Source organism: Hyla sarda, chromosome 7 (assembly GCF_029499605.1).
Source record: "Hyla sarda isolate aHylSar1 chromosome 7, aHylSar1.hap1, whole genome shotgun sequence".
NCBI lineage: Eukaryota > Metazoa > Chordata > Amphibia > Anura > Hylidae > Hyla > Hyla sarda.
The window spans coordinates 164,940,369-164,961,603 of NC_079195.1; the positions used below are offsets into that span (position 1 = coordinate 164,940,369).

At 42.3% G+C, this 21,235-nt stretch overlaps 1 protein-coding gene across 1 annotated transcript in view; it reads left to right on the forward strand.

Annotated features, from left to right (window-relative positions):
* LOC130282692 (transmembrane protein 132A-like) overlaps positions 1-21,235 on the forward strand; it is a 311,553-nt gene that overhangs the window by 207,781 nt on the left and 82,537 nt on the right. Inside the window, exons 4-5 of the mRNA XM_056531203.1 lie at positions 207-508; positions 586-729. Of these exons, the coding sequence (XP_056387178.1) occupies positions 207-508; positions 586-729 (446 nt within the window). The remainder of the gene's footprint in view (positions 1-206; positions 509-585; positions 730-21,235) is intronic.

Genomic DNA, 21,235 nt, shown 5'->3' on the forward strand with positions numbered 1-21,235 from the left:
ATGGATCATCATTCTGACCCTATAAATCTAGCATCCAAAGTATACTGTGTCTGAAACAGCATCACCTGCACTATTAACCTGCTGTCAGATTTTCCTTTTAAAGGAGCAGATCATTTTTTTTTCTTTACTCGTATGTTTTTATCTGTAGCTCTATATATTTGTTTGTTTAGATATAAATTATAATTTACAATTATCTACTCTTTCAGCTTCCTTTAGATGTATGTGTTGTGGAGCTTCTCTTTTCACCTCCTTGGTTTACCCTTGCCTCAACACATGTGAATGTAACCGTGAATTATGATGTTTCTGAAGATTGCAAGTATTCAAATGAAGGATCAGAGATTGCTGGGATTGTACAAATTATGGGTGTCAGCTCACCAAAGTTTCAGCTTCTAAATGTGGGGGATTTTGTGACAGTTACACTTCCAGAGAAGACTTTGTTACCTGGAGAGGTTTTCACTGCCTCAGTAGGTCTCAGAAATAATTGGACACAACCTATCTTCACTTTAAGGTGAGGAATTTAAAACCAATGTTGATAAATATCAATAATGTGCTGTATTTATCATAAACTCTTTTTATATGTTAAAGGATACGCTGCCGTATTGGTCTGGAACTCCTGTTTGCGCGCTCTGCGGCACCAAACACCTGGGCTATAAAGACTGAGATACAAAGAGGAGCCAAACACCATACAGTAACAGGACATTTGACACAAAGAGGAGCCTCGGAGCGTAGGTAAGAAATCTCTGGTTCAAATATCTGTGAATTAGTAATTTGGCTGAAAATGTAAGGGATTAATGGACCTGGTATAAAAGTTGTGATCCCGCAGCACTCAATAGGAATTCAAACATGGTGCTTTATTGTTTGAATTCCTTCGTAGTGCTGCGGGATCACTTAAGACAGAACACAGGAAGTTGAGGCAGGGCTAAGCTACTGCTATGTACAGTAAAGGGGGTGGGGGTAGGGGCCAAACCTGAACTGTGTATATACAATCTGTGAGCCTGTCTTCATTCTCCAGTGGATCTACACTGTCCCTGAAAGATGAATTACAGGTTTACTTGTTGAAATATCAACAACAGCTACAGACTTACTAGATGCTTGAAGAAAAAGCATACTGAACTGTCAGCAGATAGCACGATGTTAAAGGGGTTCTCCAGTGTAAAAAAAAAAAAAAAAAAAAAAAAAAAAAAAAAGCTAACCACAGATGAAGTAGAATTGTCCCGTGGGAGCAGGAGAGAAGATCCTCGTAGCGACACTCGCTCTGAGGTAGCTGGCGGTAGCCGGGAGAGGTATGTATAGCCTCAGTCGGCAAGAAGCGGAGCGGACAAGTGGAAAAATAATAAACCAAAGGATTTTATTAAGGGACTACGCGTTAAGAGGGGCAAGACCCCCTCTTCATCAGGTCCAATGATCTGAAAGTACTATAAAACCTCAATATATATGAAAAAAGCCCGCGAATTGCGTGCTAATAAAAAAAAAACCGAGATACATAGATCCAGGGAAAATGTACTAACACAGAATCTCTTATACAAAACAATAATGTAGCAGCATAAGACATAAACACAAAATTTCAGAGATATGATAAATATATACAGATTAAATGCATATTAACAAAATACGATGCTATACATGATGAAAAATAAAAAAGCCACATTGTAATGATGTATCTAATTATACAATGCTGGCCTGAAATGGTATGTTAAGACAGTGCGGAGGGATGGCTCAGCGCATAGTACACCATCCCCAAGGGCAATCCAAACAGAAATCTCCCTGGCAGCAAAAAGTATGGGAGACCATATGGAGGAGGCAGCAGGCGACAACTTATTTAATATCTGAAGTATATATATATATATATACATTTTTTGCCCATAGAGAATAATTTAAATAGAAAATTCTGATGTTAGTGAATTAATTCAGTCGCCTCGTTGAGGCCATATGGTTGCAGATAATTAAGATTATATATCCAGAACATTTCTTTTTTAGATAGAATTTCGAATCTATTAGGTAGGTGTGGAGGAATTAATTCAATGGGTATAATAGAGATTACCGAATCGATATTTTCATCTTTATGTGCTAGAGTGATGTGCCGAGAAAGGCTGTGAAGCATAAATTGTTTTTTTTATATTGTTACGGTGTTGGTTCAAGCGACAGTGTAGTTTCTGAGTAGTGCGGCCCACGTATTGTAGGCCGCACTTGCAATTAATCAGATTACATATGAGGATTGACAAGTCATATAATGTTTTATAGAAAAAACTTTGCCTGTATGCGTACTAAAAAAAGTGTTTTTCTTATCCTCAATGGTTAGACAACATCTGCATTTGGGGCGGTTGCATTTGGATATTCCCTTTTGGCCACTAGAGGGGGGCGTATCTCCAGAAATGTGTTTGATCTGTTTTTTAATCCGAATGGGTGCAATGAGATTCTTTAATGATGGGGCTCTCCGAAAGGATCTCTTTCAGGTAGGGGTCGGATTTTAAAGGGGTTCTCCGCTGCTATGACTTTATCAATACATTTGCCCATTGTGTAAAGTTGTTTAACTCTCTAATATGCTTGCTGTGTCAATAATGCATATTATTTCCGTTATACTCACTTCTTGAATATTCATTCTTTGAAATTGTGTGGGAATGACGTTTTTCACTTTCTTTGCCGCCCCTTGTGTGAGCGTCCTAGCCTGGTCCAATCGTCCTTTATGCCAGGCGCATGCGTCATGTATATTTTGAGAGTCGTCTTTGGCGCGTACTGCACATGTCTGGTCATTTTGTGAATCGCGTTCTCAGCACTACGCTTACAGCGTAGTGCTAACGTCGGCTACGTCAGTAGCGTAGCCCTGCGCATGCGCAGTAGTCCTTACAGATAAGGGCTTACGTTAGTAGCGTAGCCCTGAGCTGTAATGACAACTGCGCATGGGCAAGGCTACGCTAGGAACGTAAGCCCTGAACTGGATGGAGAACTGCGCATGGCTAAGCTACTAACGTATGCTATGTTAGCACTACGCTGGCAGCGTAGGGATGCGCAGGCGCACATTTCTCTACCGAACGATGGAACATAATGGGCGTGAAAAGAAGAAACAAGGGGCGGAAGCTAGGACACCTATGGACGGAAATAAAAAGAAAAAGGGGCATGCACATAGGCGTGAACAAAAAAAAGGATGGACGGAATAACAAGGAAAAATAGGTGGGTGGCACCTAAGCGCATAATCAGGCCGCAAAGTATTAGGGGAATGGTAGTTTTCACGGATCGAACAACAGGAAATAAGCAACAAAGTGAGCCAGACAGAACGCCAACTCAGGGAACGACAGCGCTAATGGATAAGGCGCATACAGTACAGGGGTGTTATGTGAAGTCATCAAGTAAGAGGTAAAAAGTTGGTGAAACAAGCACTAGGCAGCGGAGTACCCCTTTAAAATACCCCAATATTTTGTTAGGACATTTTTTATTTTTTTATGTCCCCCTGAATAGGTTGTCACGAAATTTGTTGTGAATTTCTGATGCTTTTTATTATCCATTTTCTTCTTTTTTGTTTTCACAGATTCACCATTGCCGTCGCTGTTATCCTGCGAGCTGGAGTCAGGATGAGTGTCCGCAAGGCAATCTTCTTGTGTCAACATAGATGCTTTGGTTAGGGCATCTTTCACTAGTTGTTTAGGATAGCCTTTTTCAATAAAACGTGTTTGTAAAATCTTCGCTTGGTAATGGAAAGTTGAGTCCTTTGTGCAGTTTTTCCTGATCCTGCGAAACTGGCCATAGGGCATGTTCTCACGCCATTTGCGATAATGTCTGCTTAGAAAAGGAATATAACTATTCGAATCAACAGGTTTAAAATATGTGGCTGTGATCTTACTTTTTTCATGAGAGATAAGGAGAGCAAGGAATTCAATAGAATCTCTTGAGTATTTGGGGGTTAGAGTGATGCCCCAATCATTCCGATTGATGTCTTGAATTAAAATCTCAATTTCTTTAATGTCCCCCTGCCATAAAATGAGAAGATCCTTATCTCTCATGAAAAAAGCGAAGATTTTACAAACACGCTTTATTGAAAAAGGCTATCCTAAACAACTAGTGAAAGATGCCCTAACCAAAGCATCTATGTTGACACAAGAAGATTGCCTTGTGGACACTCACCCTGACTCCAGCTCGCAGGATAACAGCGACGGCAATGGTGAACCTGTGAAAACAAAAAAGAAAATGGATAAGAAAAAGCATCAGAAATTCACAACAAATTTCGTGACAACCTGTTCAGGGGGACATAAAAAGATAATAAATGTCCTAACAAAATATTGGGGTATTTTAAAATCTGACCCCTACCTGAAAGAGATCCTACCTCCCAGACCTGGCCTCACCTTTCGGAGAGCCCCATCATTAAAGAATCTCATTGCACCCAGTCGTATTAAAATACAGATCAAACACATTTCTGGAGATACGCCCCCCTCTAGTGGCCAAAAGGGAATATGCAAATGCAACCGCCCCAGATGCAGATGTTGTCTAACAATTGAGGATAAGAAAACCACTTTTTTTAGTACGCATTCAGGCAAAGTCAATCCTCATATATAATCTATCTGATTAATTGCAAGTGCATCCTACAATACGTGGGCCACACTACTCAGAAACTACACTGTCGCTTGAACCAACACCGTAACAATATAAAAAACAATTTATGCTTCACAGCCTTTCTCGGCACATCACTCTAGCACATAAAGATGAAAATATCGATTCGGTAATCTCGATTATACCCATTGAATTAATTCCTCCACACCTACCTAATAGATTCGAAATTCTATCTAAAAAAGAAATATTCTGGATATATAATCTTAATTGTCTGCAACCATATGGCCTCAACGAGGCGACTGAAGTACCGTATATACTCGAGTATAAGCCGAGTTTTTCAGCACGATTTTTCGTGCTGAAAACACCCCCCTCGGCTTATACTCGAGTGAACTCCCCCACCCGCAGTGGTCTTCAACCTGCGGACTTCCAGAGGTTTCAAAACTACATCTCCCAGCAAGCCCGGGCAGCCATCGGCTGTCCGGGCTTGCTGGGAGTTGTAGTTTTGAAACCTCCGGAGGTCCGCAGGTTGAAGACCACTGCGGCCTTCAACATCATCCAGCCCCCTCTCACCCCCTTTAGTTCTGAGTACTCACCTCCGCTCGGCGCTGGTCCGGTCCTGCAGGGCTGTCCGGAGAGGAGGTGGTCCGGTGGGATAGTGGTTCCGGGCTGCTATCTTCACCGGGGGCACCTCTTCTCCGCGCTGCGGGCCCGGCCTCAGAATAGTCACGTTGCCGTGACAACGACGCAGAGGTGCGTTCATTGCCAACGTACTTCTGCGTCGTTGTCAAGGCAACGCCTCTATTCCGGGCCGGAAGCGCGGAGAAGAGGCGCCCCCGGTGAAGATAGCAGCCCGGACCACCTCCTCACCGGACCACCTCCTCTCCGGACAGCCCTGCAGGACCGGACCAGCGCCGAGCGGAGGTGAGTACTCAGAACTAAAGGGGGTGAGAGGGGGCTGGATGATGTTGAAGGCCGCAGTGGTCTTCAACCTGCGGACCTCCGGAGGTTTCAAAACTACAACTCCCAGCAAGCCCGGACAGCCGATGGCTGCCCGGGCTTGCTGGGAGTTGTAGTTTTGAAACCTCTGGAGGTCCGCAGGTTGAAGACCACTGAGGGCGAATGATGAGAAGAGGATGATGAAGGGGGGGTGTGGGGATGATGAAGGGGGGTGGGGATGATGAAGGGGGGGGGGGTGTGGGATGATTACAAGGGGATGATGAAGGGGGGATGTGTGGGATGATAAGGGGATGATGAAGGGGGGATGTGCGGGATGATAAGGGGATGATGAAGGGGGATGTGCGGGATGATAAGGGGATGATGAAGGGGGGATGTGTGGGATGATGACAAGGGGATGATGAAGGGGGGATGTGTGGGATGATGACAAGGGGATGATGAAGGGGGGATGTGTGGGATGATAAGGGGATGATGAAGGGGGGATGTGTGGGATGATGACAAGGGGATGATGATGAGGATGTTAATGACGGGTCTGGATGATGACAGGGGGGGATGAGGTATTTCCCACCCTAGGCTTATACTCGAGTCAATAACTTTTCCTGGGATTTTGGGTTGAAATTAGGGGTCTCGGCTTATACTCGGGTCGGCTTATACTCGAGTATATACGGTAATTCACTAACATCATAATTTTCTGCAAAACACTTATATATATATATATATATATATATATATATATATATATATATATATATATATCTCTTTCAGATCTTAAAAAAGTTGTCGCCCATACTTTTTGCTGCCAGGGAGTTTTCTGTTTGGATTGCCCTTGGGGATGGTGTACTATGCGCTGAGCCATCCCTCCGCACTGTCTTAACATACCATTTCAGGCCAGCATTGTATAATTAGATAAATCATTACAATGTGGCTTTTTTATTTTTCATCATGTATATCATGGTTTTTTTGTTACTATGCATTTAATCTGTATATATTTATCATATCTTTATTTTTTTATTTTTTTTTATTAGTAACATATTTACAGTAACAAAAAAAAGACACAAAAAACACAAAAGGTAAAAGCTTATAGTTGGCTTAACAACCTATCGTCTTGGTATTTGCTCAAAAAGAGAAATAGAAAACTTAAGACAAGCATGACGACAGAAATTTAAGAGGAAAGGGAAGGGGAGAAAAGCAAATTCCAACATACATACCTCCAATCACATCACCTTCTACTACTTGATAACGACGTCTACTTCCTTCCAACCAGTCTTCTTATGCCGCTTAAGCGGTGAACTAGGGGAGGGGGTGTGTAGGGCCATTAATCTGATTTCTATCCTTGTACATATTATGAAATCAGTCTTTGTTCTCTTATTTCTGCTATTCTATTTATTCAGAAGTCCCATATCTCACAATTATTATCCTGCATTACCGGGCATTCCATTTTGTCCAATCTTAACCTTTCAATTTTGCAAACATGACTTAAGGAATTCAAGATTTCTATTATATTTGGAACATGCGATAATTTCCAATTTCTAGCTATTGCGGTGCGTACCACTGATAATACATGAAAGCTTATTAATCTATCTAACAATTCTAATCACACAAATACTTGTACTCCTGGTCACATGTCGATCCCGGTCTTAAGTGTTAATTATACACCACAATTCAAATATGTCAAATGTATCATTCACAATAATTTACATCTCTTGAAAGATGACCACTGTTTATCAGATATACTCAAGAAAGGAAGTCGCATAGTGTCAAAAAGAGCCCCCACTTTGGACGATTTATTATATCCTAGTATGATCACTTCCCAATCCCAGGGAACTTCTAATTGATTACACACCACAGGCTTTTACCATTGCGGCTCTAATGTGCGCCGCACATGTAAATTTGTTAAAGTGTTCAAGAATATTCATAATGCTGATGAGACAAAATCCTACACCATCAAATCATATCTTAACTGCAATACAACCAACTGCATTTATGTCATCGAATGTCAAACATGTTCCAAGTAATATGTTGGTTGCACCACACGTAAATTGAAAATTCGGTTCTTGGAACATATTAATGACATTATCAATACTAGCATCAGAAATCGATGTAGTGCTTCATTACACTTGATAGAGGAACACAATAGGAACATACAGTCAATCCTAGTATTTGCCATAGAGAAGGTGAACATGAACATGAGAGGTTGAGACATACAGCGCAAACTCATTAATCGTGAGGTATTCTTGCAGTTTACATTAACCCTTTAAGGACCCAGACAATTTTCACTGTAGAACCCGGCCATTTTTTGAACATCTGACCACTGTCACTTAAAACATTAATAATTCTGGAATGCTTTTAGTTATCATTCTGATTCCAAGATAGTTTTTTCGTGACATATTCTACTTTAACATAGTGGTAAAATTTTGTGGTAACTTGCCTCATTTCTTGGTGAAAAATCCCAAAATTTTATGAAAAATGTGAAAATTTAGCATTTTTCTAACTTTGAAGCTCTCTGCTTGTAAGGAAAATGGATATTCCAAATAAAAAATTTTTTGGATTCACATATACAATATGTCTTCTTCATGTTTGCATCATAACATTTATGAGTTTTTACTTTTGGAAGACACCAGAGGGCTTCAAAGTTCAGCAGCAATTTTCCAATTTTTCACAAATTTTTCAGGGACCAGTTCAGGTTTGAAGTGGATTTGAAGGGTCTTCATATTAGAAATACCCCACAAATTACCCCATTATAAAAACTGCACCCCCTAAAGTATTCATAATGACATTCAGTCAGCATTTTAACCCTTTAGGTATTTCACAGGAATAGCAGCAAAGTGAAGGAGAAAATTCACAATCTTCATTTTTTACACTTGCATGTTCTTGTAGACCCAATTTTTGAATTTTTACAAGGGGTAAAAGGAGAAAATTTATACTTATGTTTGTAGCCCAATTTCTCTCGAGTAAGCACATACCTCATATGCCTATGTAAATTGTTCGGCGGGCGCAGTAGGGGGCTCAGAAGCGAAGGAGCAACAAGGGTATTTTGGAGAGTAAGTTTTTCTGAAATGGTTTTTGGGGAGCATGTTGCCTTTAGGAAGCCCCTATGGTGCCAGAACAGCAAAAAAAAAAACACATGCCATACAATTTTGGAAACTAGACCCCTTGATGAACGTAACAAGGAATAAAGTGAGCCTTAATACCCCACAGGTGTTTCACGACTTTTGCATATGTAAAAAAAATATTTTTTTTCACTAAAATGTGTTTCCCCCAAAATTTCACATTTTTGCAAGGGTTAATAGCAGAAACCCCATCTCTTCTGAGTATGGAGGTACCCCATAAGTTGACCTGAAGTGCACTACGAGTGAACTACAATGCTCAGAAGAGAAGGAGTCATATTTGGCTTTTTGAGAGCAAATTTTGCTCGGGGGGCATGTCGCATTTAGGAAGCCCCTATGGTGCCAGAACAGCAAAAAAAAAAAACACATGGCATACAATTTTGGAAACTAGACCCCTTGAGGAACGTAACAAGGAATAAAGTGCTCTGCTGGCGCACTAAAATGCTCAGAAAAGGAGCGCCCTTGAGCTTTTGGGAAAAAAATGGTTTGGAATGGAAGTCAGGGGCCATGTGCGTTTACAAAGCCCCCCGTGGTGCCAGAACAGTGGACCCCCCCCCACATGTGACCCTATTTTGGAAACTACACCCCTCACAGAATTTAATAAGGGGTGCAGTGAGTATTTACACCCCACTGGCGTTTGACAGATCTTTGGAACAGTGGGCTGTGCAAATGAAAAATTTAATTTTTCATTTTCACGGACCACTGTTCCAAAAATCTGTCAGACACCTGTGGGGCATAAATGCTCATTGTACCCCTTATTACATTACATAAGGGGTGTAGTTTCCAAAATGGGGTCACATGTGGGTATTTATATTTTTGCGTTTATGTCAGAACCGCTGTAAAATCAGCCACCCCTGTGCAAATCACCAATTTAGGCCTCAAATGTACATAGTGTGCTCTCACTCCTGAGCCTTGTTGTGCGCCCACAGAGCATTTTACGCCTACATCTGGGGTATTTCTGTACTCAGGAGAAATTGCGTTACAAATTTTGGGGGTCTTTTTTTCCTTTTAACCCTTGTGAAAATAAAAAGTATAGGGCAACACCAGCATGTTAGTGTAAATTTTTTTTATTTTTTTACACTAACAAGCCCCGATTTTTGTAGTGCAATTTCTCCCGAGTTCGGAGATACCCCATATGTGGCCCTAAACTGTTTCCTTGAAATACGACAATGCTCTGAAGTGAGAGAGCGCCATGCGCATTTGAGGACTAAATTAGGGATCGCATAGGGGTGGACATAGGGGTATTCTACGCCAGTGATTCCCAAACAGGGTGCCTCCAGCTGTTGCTAAATTCCCAGCATGCCTGGACAGTCAGTGGTTGTCCGGAAATGCTGGGAGTTGTTGTTTTGCAACAGCTGGAGGCTCCGCTTTGGAAACACTGCCATACAATACGGTTTTCATTTTTATTGGGGGGACAGTGTAAGGAGGTGTATATGTAGTGTTTTACTCTTTATTATGTGTTAGTGTAGTGTAGTGTTTTTAGGGTACATTCGCACTGGCGTGTTATGGTGAGTTTCCCACTAGGAGTTTGAGCTGCGGCGAAAAATTTGCCGCAGCCCAAACTTGAAGCAGGAAACTTACTGTAAGCCTGCCCGTGTGAATGTACCCTTTACGTTCACATGGGGGGGGGGAGGGCAAACCTCCAGCTGTTTCAAAACTACAACTCCCAGCATGTACTGACAGACCGTGCATGCTGGGAGTTGTACTTTTGCAACAGCTGGAGGCACACTGGTTGGAAAACCTTCAGTTAGGTTCTGTTACCTAACTCAGCATTTTCTAACCAGTGTGCCTCCAGCTTTTGCAAAACTACAACTCCCAGCATGTACTGATCGCCGACGGGCATGCTGGGAGAAGTAGTTATGCAATAGCTGGAGGTACGCAACTACAACTCCCAGCATGACGAGGCAGCTGATTGCTGTTTGGACATGCTGGGATTTGCAGTTTTGCAACATCTGGAGGGCTACAGTTTTAGAGAACACTGCAAAGTGATCTCCAAACTGTGGTCCTCCAGCTGTTGCAAAACTACAATTCCCAGCATGCCCTGATAGCAAACAGTTGTTTGGGAATGCTAGGAGTTGTAGTTTTGCAAGATCTGGAGGGCTACAGTTTAGGGACCACTATATAGTGGTCTCAAACTGTAGCCCTCCAGCTGTTGCAAAACTACATATTCCAGCATGCCCAAACAGCTGTCTGGGCATGCTGGGAGTTGTAGTTTTGCAACATCTGGAGGGCTACAGTTAGAGACCACTGTATAATGGTCTCAAACTGTACCCTCCAGATGTTGCTAGGCAACTCACCGGCTTCCGTCGGATCCAGCCGCACGTCATCGCCGCCCGCCGATCTCCGTCGCCTGCAGCCTCCGTCGCCCGCCCGAATCGGTAAGTGGATCTTCGGCGCCGGTCCCCATAGTTTCCCCGTCCTGCCCCGCCTTTTGTGGGAGGGCAGGACGGGGAAAACGAAAGTAAATCCCCCCTCGCCCCCGATCTGCTATTGGTGGTCGTGTCTAGACCACCAATAGCAGGGATAGGAGGGGTGGCATCCGTGCCAACTCACTCCTATCGCTTCAGGGGGATCCTGGGTGTCTTAGACACCCGCGATCCCCCTTACATTCCGGATCACCGGGTCACTATAGACCCGTAATGACCCGGAATCGCGCAAATCGCAAGTGTGAATTCACTTGTGATTTGCCGCAATCGCAGACATGGGGGGGGGGGTCTGATGACCCCCCTGGGCATTTGCACGGGATGCCTGCTGAATGATTTCAGCAGGCATCCCGGTCCAATCTCTGCCCGGCGCACGGCGGGGACCGGAACTGCCCATGACGTAACTGTATGTCATGGGTCCTTAAGACCCAGGGTGTCGGGACGTAATGTTACGTCATGGGTCCTGAACGGGTTAAACTCCAGAATTCCCCATGGTTTGAACCTAAGAAAGGAATTTCTTTTTCATTATTAACTTCATCTTTATGAATAGGACGAGTCAGTAATAATTTTACACATGGACATAATAATAGTGAATACTTACTACATATATTTAATATTGTTATAATACTTGTCCATGTGCATAAGTTTTCATGTCTTTTTTCCATATACATATATCATATGTTGGAATTAATATTATTCCCTGACATCCACTAACTCATTACATATTATTCATATTACTCACAATTTACTCTTACCCATGGACAAAATAAATAGTGAATATTTATCACATACCGGTATATTTAATATTATTTCAATAATTGTCCATGTGTAAAAGCTTTCACATATTTTCCCTATTTTCCCTATATACATATACCATATCTTGGAATATTGTTCCTGACATCCACCAACTCATTACAGATCATTCCCAATATTCATTCTCACATGTATTCGGTGCGTCACACCTTGTGTTTCTTTGCAACAATATTCATACATCACATTTTTTCTGCTAAGATATATTCATATACATATTGCACCAAATGTTTTCAGATTCCTGATTCCATCATCTATTGTTTCCCATCATGGTTATTTTGTTGCTCAATATTTTCTTTGCAAATATGTTGCATATTTGATCAACAAAACCGGGTTGCTTGAAACTGGATCTAAAGTTCTGTCTTTGGTTTTAACCCTTTGTTATAACTATTGGAACTCCGATGTTGGAGTCATTTTAATCAATGCAACAAACCTGGAGTACCACCTATTTAGCTGTGCTGGTTACGATAGAACGTATCTTTTGACAAAGAGCTCATCCGCTCGAAACGCGTTATGATTACACATACCTTGTGAATTGTGTGTTGCCATGCTTTTTTTATAGAGGATCTAATAAAGCTGTGGATTTCGTCAAGTGCTGGATCATTTTGTTTTCTTTCTTCATTATTGTTTTGACTATGCCTGCTTTTTTCATGTTACCCCTTTCCTGAAGTTTTTTTTTTACTTCCTGCTCACTTAGCACCTTGGTGACACCCCCCTCACCGTACTGCGGTTGCAGTACGGTTTTTAAACCGGAGACAAAAACGTGGTCAACCACGGTTTTGACTCCGGTTTAAAAACCGGTGAGCAACCGCATAAGTTTTTTTTTTTTTAAACATAGACGTCAATGGGAAACGCACATGTATACAGTTCCATACAGGAAACCGTATACGGTTTTTACTTTGCACATGCGCATTTGCATCCTAAAGTCCCCACCCAACACCCCTCCCATTAAAAATAGACAAAATTATCAAAAACTTATGTTTGTTTTTTTTTTTTTTTATAAAAACGGACGGAACTGTATGCACTTTTAAAAACAGTATACAGTTTAAAAATGCATTCGGTTTACTTTTTCCCAAAAAAACGTGATGTGAACCCAGCCTAACTTATGCCAATTTCTGGCACAAGCTTTGTTGAATTTCTCTGGCCGAGGGAGACTATGTCCATTAAGCACCAACCACTTTCTGTAAAAATGTTGGCAGAAGAAAAAGTAAAAAGTTACAAGGTGCAGGTTGCGCAAAAAATTTGTGTGCCAGAATACTTGCATTCTAGGTGATGCATTCTCTGTGTGTGTTCATAATTTCTCCTTTCAAGTCATACAGGCATGGCAAACAGGAGCAGGGCTTGAACGAAGGTGCTATCCTGTAATTTTCCAGAGAAGTAAGGGAAATGTAGTCCAGGTGAGAGTACTACTGGCAAACAGCCCAGCTTGGGTCACACCACGGGAAATGGAGACAATGAAAAATAGTTGTGCACCATGAAGAGGACACACAGGAACTAATTTATTTATTTTTATTTTTTTGCAATACACCTTTTTTTCTCCCCCATCTTTTACTAGCCATAAGTCCTTCAATGTTCTGTCTTCAGGGCCATAGGAGGGCTTGTTTTATTTAGGTGTGTACTTTATAATAGAAACCTAGAATGTGTCGGCAGATAACCATTTGGCCCATCCAGCCTGCCCAATATTCTGAATACTACGAAGAATGTTATATATGAAGGAAAGCCTATCCTACGCATGCTTAACTTTCACTGTATTTGCAGCTACCACTTCTACAAGAACGCTATTCCATGCATCCACTACTATCTCAGTAAAGTAATACTTCCTGATATTACTAGTAAACCTGTGCCCCTCTAATTTAACCTGTTAAGGATGCAGGGCATACCTGTACGCCCTGCACGCGCTCCAGTGCTATGACGTGGGGTCAAGAGCAGGTCATAGCGGGTCTATCAACAGCCGGGACCCGTGGATAATACCAGACATCACCGATCACAGTGATGGCCTGTATAAATGCTTCCCGGCAGCTCAGCGGAGCTGATCGGGACCACCGCGGTGTCCCGATCAGCTGAGAAGACCCTACCTTCCTCCTCACCATCCGATTGTCGCTCTATTGCGCCATGCCTGAGATCCAGACTGGAGCAGCAGAGTGCTGATAACCCTGATCAATGCTATGCTATGGCATAGTATTGAACAGTGTATGCAATCAGAAGATTGCATGTTATATTCCCTGTATAAATGTGTAAAAAAAGAAAAAGGGATTTAACCCTTTCCCTAAAGTTTGAATCACCCCCCTTTTCCCATAAAAAAAAATGTAAACATATAAATATTAACATGTGGTATCGCTGCGTAAATGTCTGAACTATAAAAATATAATGTTAATTAAGCTGCATGGTCAGTGGCGTATACGTAAAAAAAATTCCAAAGTCCAAAATTGCGTATTTTTGGTCACTGTGTATACCCTAAAAAAAATTTTTAAAAGACATCAAAAAGTCCCATCAAAACAAAAATGGTACCGATAAAAACTTCAGATCACGGCGCAAAAAATGAGTCCTCATACTACCCCATTTGTGGAAAAATAAGAAAAGTTATGGGGGTAAGAAGATAACATTTTTAAACGTACTAGTTTTCGTGCAAAAAGTTATAATTATTTAACAGTAGTAAAACAAAATCAAACCTATAAAAGTTGGTTATCATTTTAATCATATGGACCTACAGAATAAATATATGGTGTCATTTTATGATTTTTAAAAGGTGAGGAGGAAAGAATGAAAGTGCTAAAATCTGGGGAAAAAAAGTCCTTAAGGGGTTAAAACAATGTCCACTTGTGTTAGTTTTTCATCTTTTTAACCCCTAAACGACGCAGGACGTAAATGAGGTGGTACTTAACGCACCAGGACGTACATTTAAGTCCTATACATAACCGCGAGCATAGGAGCAATGCTCGGGTCATGCGTGGCAGGTCCCGGCTGCTGATAGCAGCCAGGGACCTGAAGGTAATGGAGGACATCTGCGATTGCAATGAATGACGTCTGCCATTAACCCCTCAGATGCCGTGATCAATATAGATCATGGCATCTGCAGCATTGCGGTCACTAAAATGGATGATGGGATCGCCCGCAGCGCTGCCGCGGTGATCCGATCATCCAGAACGGCAGACAGAGGTCCCCTCACCTGCCTCTGCTGCCTTCCTTCTGCTCTGCAGACCAGAGCAGAAGATGACCGATAACACTAATCAGTGTTATGCCCTATGCATAGCACTGAACGGTACTAGCAATCGAATGATTGCCATAAATAGTCCCCTATTGGGACTATTAAAGTGTAAAAAAAATTTGAAAACCTCCCTCACCCCCAAAAAGTGTAAAAAAAAAAAAAAAATAAATAAAATAAAAAAAAAAATAATAATAATAATAAAAAAACTATAAAAGTTGGGTATCATTTTAATCATATGGACCTACAGAATAAATATATGGTGTCATAAATTGAAAACCTCCCTCACCCCCAAAAAGTGTAAAAAAAAATAAAATAAATAATAATTAAAAAAATGTATATACATATTTGGTATCGCCGCGTGCGTAAATATCAGAACTATGAAAATATAATGTTAATAATACCGTACGGTGAATGGCGTGAACATAAAAATAAAACAAAGTCCAAAAATGCTGCTTTTTTAATAACATTTTATTCCCCCAAAAATGTATAAAAAATGTATTAAGTTTTATATCAGCAAATATGGTATCAATAAAAAGTACAGATCACAGCGCAAAAAATGAGCCCTCATACCACCGCTTATACAGAAAAATGAAAAAGTTATAGATCTCCAAAATAGTGAGATTTTAAGCGCAACAGTGATAGAAAAGTAAGTTATCATGGGTATCATTTTAATCGTATTGACCCAAAGATTCAAGAACACATGTCATTTTTACCGTAAATTGTACGGCGTGAAAACAAAACCTTCCAAAATTAGCAAAATTGTGGTTTTCTTTTTAAAAACACAAATAGTATTTTCTTGGTTGCGCCATAAATTTTATGCTAAAGTGAGTGATTGCATTACAACGGACAACTGGTCGCGCAAAAAACAAGCCCTCAAACTAGTCTGTGGATGAAAATATAAAATAGTTAAGAGTCCTTAAGTGGTTAAATATACTCTCCTCCTTTACCATGTTAGGCTGCTTTCACATTATGAAGTTCACCCATTAATAAACATACATTTGAAAAATAATTATTAATGCCCATTAAACAACCCCATTCAAGTCAATGGGTTTTTTCGTTTACCTGTTATCACCCGTTATAGCCCGTCATGACTAATGGACGTTAGTTGGGACGGGAGAAATAATGGGACATGCACTAATTTTTCGCCCGTCACAAGAAACGGGTAAATTAATGAACGTTATTTTTAGCATTGAAGTCTATGGCCGAGGGACATTAGTAAATACATCCGTTAATGCCCGTTATTTTATAACGGACATTAATTTTACATAGCATGCTCAGAAGAGGTGACATCAGCAGATTCCTGCAGTGCTGAGGGACTACTACTACTCCCATCATGGAACAGACTTGTTTCCATGATGGGAGTAGTAATTCCCCACTGCAGGAGTTTGCCGGTGGCTGGGGAGGTTACATTAGTGTTTGTACTACTACCCCCATCATGGAACAGACTGTTCCATGATGGGGGTTGTAGGACAGGGGCTGAGGGATTGATCACACCGGGTCTCACTTCTGACACCCGATGCGATCAGAAGGATGCAGGCAGCATGGTCCGCAACCCTGCGATCACGATGTATTTTTTACTTTCATTTTTAAATTCCCTGCTGGGAGCCCTGAATGGCAGGTGCTGAGGAGCCAATCAAGGCTCTCAGCGGGTTTTTTAAAATGAACATTGTGAGGGGACATATGTATATTAAAGTGTTGTGGCTGGGGCAAGATATGTAGCGCTGCGGGGGGGGGGTGGGGGGGCTCATAGAGCGCTATATAGCTAGCCCCCCAGCGCATTTATAATATGCCTCCTGCCGGCATATTAATTAAAATATATACCCCCGCCAGCACATTAATAAAAAATGACCCCTGCCAGCACTGTAATATGACCCCTGCCAGCACATTTATATGTATACATCTATACCACCCGCCAGCGCATAATGCGACCCCGCCAGTGCATTTGTCTTATTTTTTCATTGCAGTGCTATATGTGAATGGTATATCTATCAGAACGCATTCAAGCAGCCCCCGGCCAGATGATCCTGATCATCGGCCGGGCGGCTGCTGGATGCGCTGCTGACAGATATACTTGTCACATATAGAGCATTTGTGCAGCGCTATATGTGATATCTGTGATATCCGATGATGCTGACAGATATACTATTCATTCATAGCTAGGGTTGTAAGAAAAAATCGATTTGCGCGATTATCGCGATTTTTTCATTTGGCGATACTGAATCGATTCAATATATTTTTGAATCGATTCTTTTAGGGATGTGGAATTTGTATCTCCTGACGCCCAGAACAGCATGTCCCGGGCATCAGGAGATACAAGTTCCACATTTGAGGAGCCGGGCAGGCCGGATCTGATGCGGCGGCGCTCTGGGTGTATGGAGCGGGCTCCGACTCGTGCCCGCTCCGTACTCTGCGACCCCCGGCTGATTTCAGTAGCCGGGAGCCGCTGATGCATCACCGCCGCTAGTATCCAGCATGCGGTGCTCTGTATTTTGTATGGAGCGGGCTCCGGACTCGTGCCCGCTCCATACTCTGCAGCCCCCAGTAGTATTCAGCAGCTAATAAGTACAGGAAGGATTAAGATTTTTTATTAGAAGTAATTTACAAATATGTTTACCTTTCTGCCACCAGTTGATTTAAAAGAAAAAGGTTTGCACCGGAGTACCCCTTTAATGCGCTGGGAGCTAGATATATAGCGCTCTATGCCCCCCCCCCAAACAACACTTTTAATATACATATGTCCCCTCACATTATCCATTTTAAAAACCCCGCTGGGATCCCTGAATGGCTCCTCAGTACCGGCCATTCAGGGCTCCCAGCGGGGAATTTAAAATTGAAAGTAAAAAATGCATTGTGTACATTGCAGGGTTGCGGTACATGCCGCCTGCTCCCCTGCTTAATAACTAATGATCGGATCGGGTGTCTAAAGTGAGACCCGGTGCAATCAATCCCTCAGCCCCTGTACTACAACCCCCATCATGGAACAGACTCTGTTCCATGTTGGGGGATGTAGTACAAACACTAATGTAACCTCCCCAGCCACCAGCAGACTCCCGCAGCCGGGAACTACTACTCCCATCATGGAAACAAGTCTGTTCCATGATGGGAGTAGTAGTAGTCCTGGCTGTGGGAGTCTGTAGGCAGAGGTGTTAAAACGTCTGTATATGACGGGTGTTATAACGGGTCTTAACAGATGAATATGCCCGTTATTTGGACAGACATTATTCAGCCGTTAGCATCCGTCTGTTAACAATACATTATAATGGCTGATTATTAACGGGTGAACCCCAAGGTTCAGTACTGGGCCCGCTGCTGTTTAATTTATTTATCAATGATATAGAGGATGGTATTAACAGCTCTGTTTCTATCTTTGCAGATGACACCAAGCTTTGTAGCACGGTACAGTCTATAGAGGATGTGCATAAGTTACAAGATGACTTGGATAGACTAAGTGTCTGGGCATCCACTTGGCAAATGAGGTTCAATGTGGATAAATGTAAAGTTATGCATCTGGGTACTAATAACCTGCATGCGTCGTATGTCTTAGGGGGGATTACACTGGCAGAGTCACTGGTAGAGAAGGATCTGGGTGTACTTGTAGATCACAGACTACAGAATAGCATGCAATGTCAGGCTGCTGCTTCCAAAGCCGGCAGGATATTGTCATGTATAAAAAGAGGCATGGACTCAAGGGACAGGGACATAATACTCCCCCTTTATAAAGCATTGGTACAGCCTCACCTGGAATATGCAGTTCAGTTTTTGTCGCCTGTTCATAAAAGGGACACTGCAGAGTTGGAAAGGGTGCAGAGACGCGCGACTAAACTAATATGGGGCATGGAACATCTTAGCTATGAGGAGCGATTAAAGGAGTTACAATTGTTTAGTCTTGAGAAGAGACTTTTAACTCGATAACGACCATGGACGAGTATAGACGTCCAGGTTGGCGGGCGTTCCCGCACCTGGACGTCTATACTCGTCCATTCTTCTCGTGGGTGCTGCCCAGTGCACCCACGAGATCGCGGCAGGGACTCGGCTGTATCACACAGCCGGGACCCTGCTGCACTGCCAGGACCGAAGTAAACTTCGGTCCCGGCAGTTTTAACCCTTACAGCCGCGGTCGGAAGTGACCGCGGGCTGTAAGTGTTATGACAGAGGGAGGGAGCTCCCTCTGTCTCCTCTGCAGCACCCCGCATCGCGATCGCGGGGTGCTGTGTGTGGCCGCGGCTGGCCGGGACCTGCCGCACTGCCGGGAGTGAAGTTCACTTCACTCCCGACAGTTTAACTCTTACAGCCGCGGTCAGAAGTAACCGCGCGCTGTAAGGAGTTCTGACAGAGGGAGGGGGCTCCCTCTGTCTCCTCTGCAGCACCCCGCAGCGCGATCGCGGGGTGCTGTGTGTGGCCGCACTGCCGGGAGTGAAGTTCACTTCACTCCCGACAGTTTAACCCCTACAGCCGCGGTCAGAAGTGACCGCGCGCTGTAAGGAGTTCTGACAGAGGGAGGGAGCTCCCTGTGTCTCTCCTGCAGCACCCCGGAGCATCGCGGGGTGCTGTTGCATACCTGGGCAGCCGGGGGGTCCTACAAAGACCCCCAGGTCTGCCCTGGGTATTGCCTGCTAGTGAAATATGCTGCCTGCTAGTGAAAACTGGCAGGCGGCATATAACTGCAATGCTTTGGAATACTAAGTATTCCAAAGCATTAAAAAGTGTAAAAATAAATAAAGAAATAAAAGTGTAAAAATAAATAAAAATGTAATAAAAGTGTAAAAAAAAATATATATATTAAAAATACATTTATTAAATGAATCTAATAAAAAAAAAAAAAAAAAAAAAGCATAATGTGTAGGATCGCATTGGCGGACATCCGCAGCATGTAATATGCTGCGGATGTCCGCCACGTGATCCTACACATTATGCACCAGTCACGGTAATGAGCTCGCTGCTGCGGCTGGGTAGCTTTGTGTGTCCACTCATAGCGGCGGATTTTCCGCCAGCAGTCATGAGCGGACACACTGAGCTACCCAGCCGCAGCAGTGATGGATATATTCGCCATGAGCGGGTGCTTATTCCCACAACATGGCGGATATATCCATCAGGAGCCTTAACTGTCACAGACAGACGCGTTATACTGCCAGCCGACCAGCCAATAACTTGTAGGGGTGCGGTATATAAATGGGGTCACTTGTGGGGGTGGGGGTACTGTTCTGCCCTGAAAGCCAAATGGCGCTCCTCTCCTTCTGAGTCCTACCACGCGGCCAAGGAACCATATATGGCCAAAGCGGGGGTATTTCCGAACATGGGACAAGCAGCTAAATAAAATATAGGGTGCATTTCTTTCAATATCAGAAGTGATGTACAAAAAATATGCCCCCCAAATGATGCATTTGTGAAAAATTGCAATTTTCGAATTTTTAACACTGACTTTGTAATAATTCCTGCCAGAAAACTATGGTGTTAAAATACTCACTGTACCCCCTAGCGAATACCTTGAGGGGTCTAGTTTTTAAAATGGGGTCATTTGGGGGGGTGTTCCTATGTTCTACTACCTTTTAATTTCTGCAAACCTTGCATAGCACATAAAAAAAGATATACTTTTCAAATTTTCAAAATTTCAAGTTAAATTGTTAGGCTTCTAACTAATTTAAAATGTTAATTAAAAACTAAAAAAGGACGTCAAAATAAAGTAGACATCTGAAAGTATAAGTTTCATAAACTATTTGGGCAGTAAGTATAAATATATGCAACCAATTAGTGTTAAAATAGCAAAAAATCTTAATTTTTTGTAAAAATTTCATGATTTTTTGCATTGTAAAAAAAAACTACAAATGATATCGGCTTACTTTTACTATGTACATGAAGGACAACTTGTGACAAAAAAACAATGTCAGAATTATCGTGATTGGCAAAACGTTACCAGAGTTATTCTCTAATAAAGACAGACATCCCCGATTTGAAAAAACAGGCCTGGTCTTTCAGGGGCGTACAGGTTTATTTGCATTGGTCCTTAAGGGGTTAAGGTGGGATATGATAAACGTATATAAGTATATAAATGGCCCATACAAAAAATATGGAGAAAAACTGTTCCAGCTTAAACCCCCCCAAAGGACGAGGGGGCACTCCCTCCGTCTGGAGAAGAAAAGGTATAGTCTAAAGGGGCGACACGCCTTCTTTAGCGTGAGGACTGTGAATTTATAGAACGG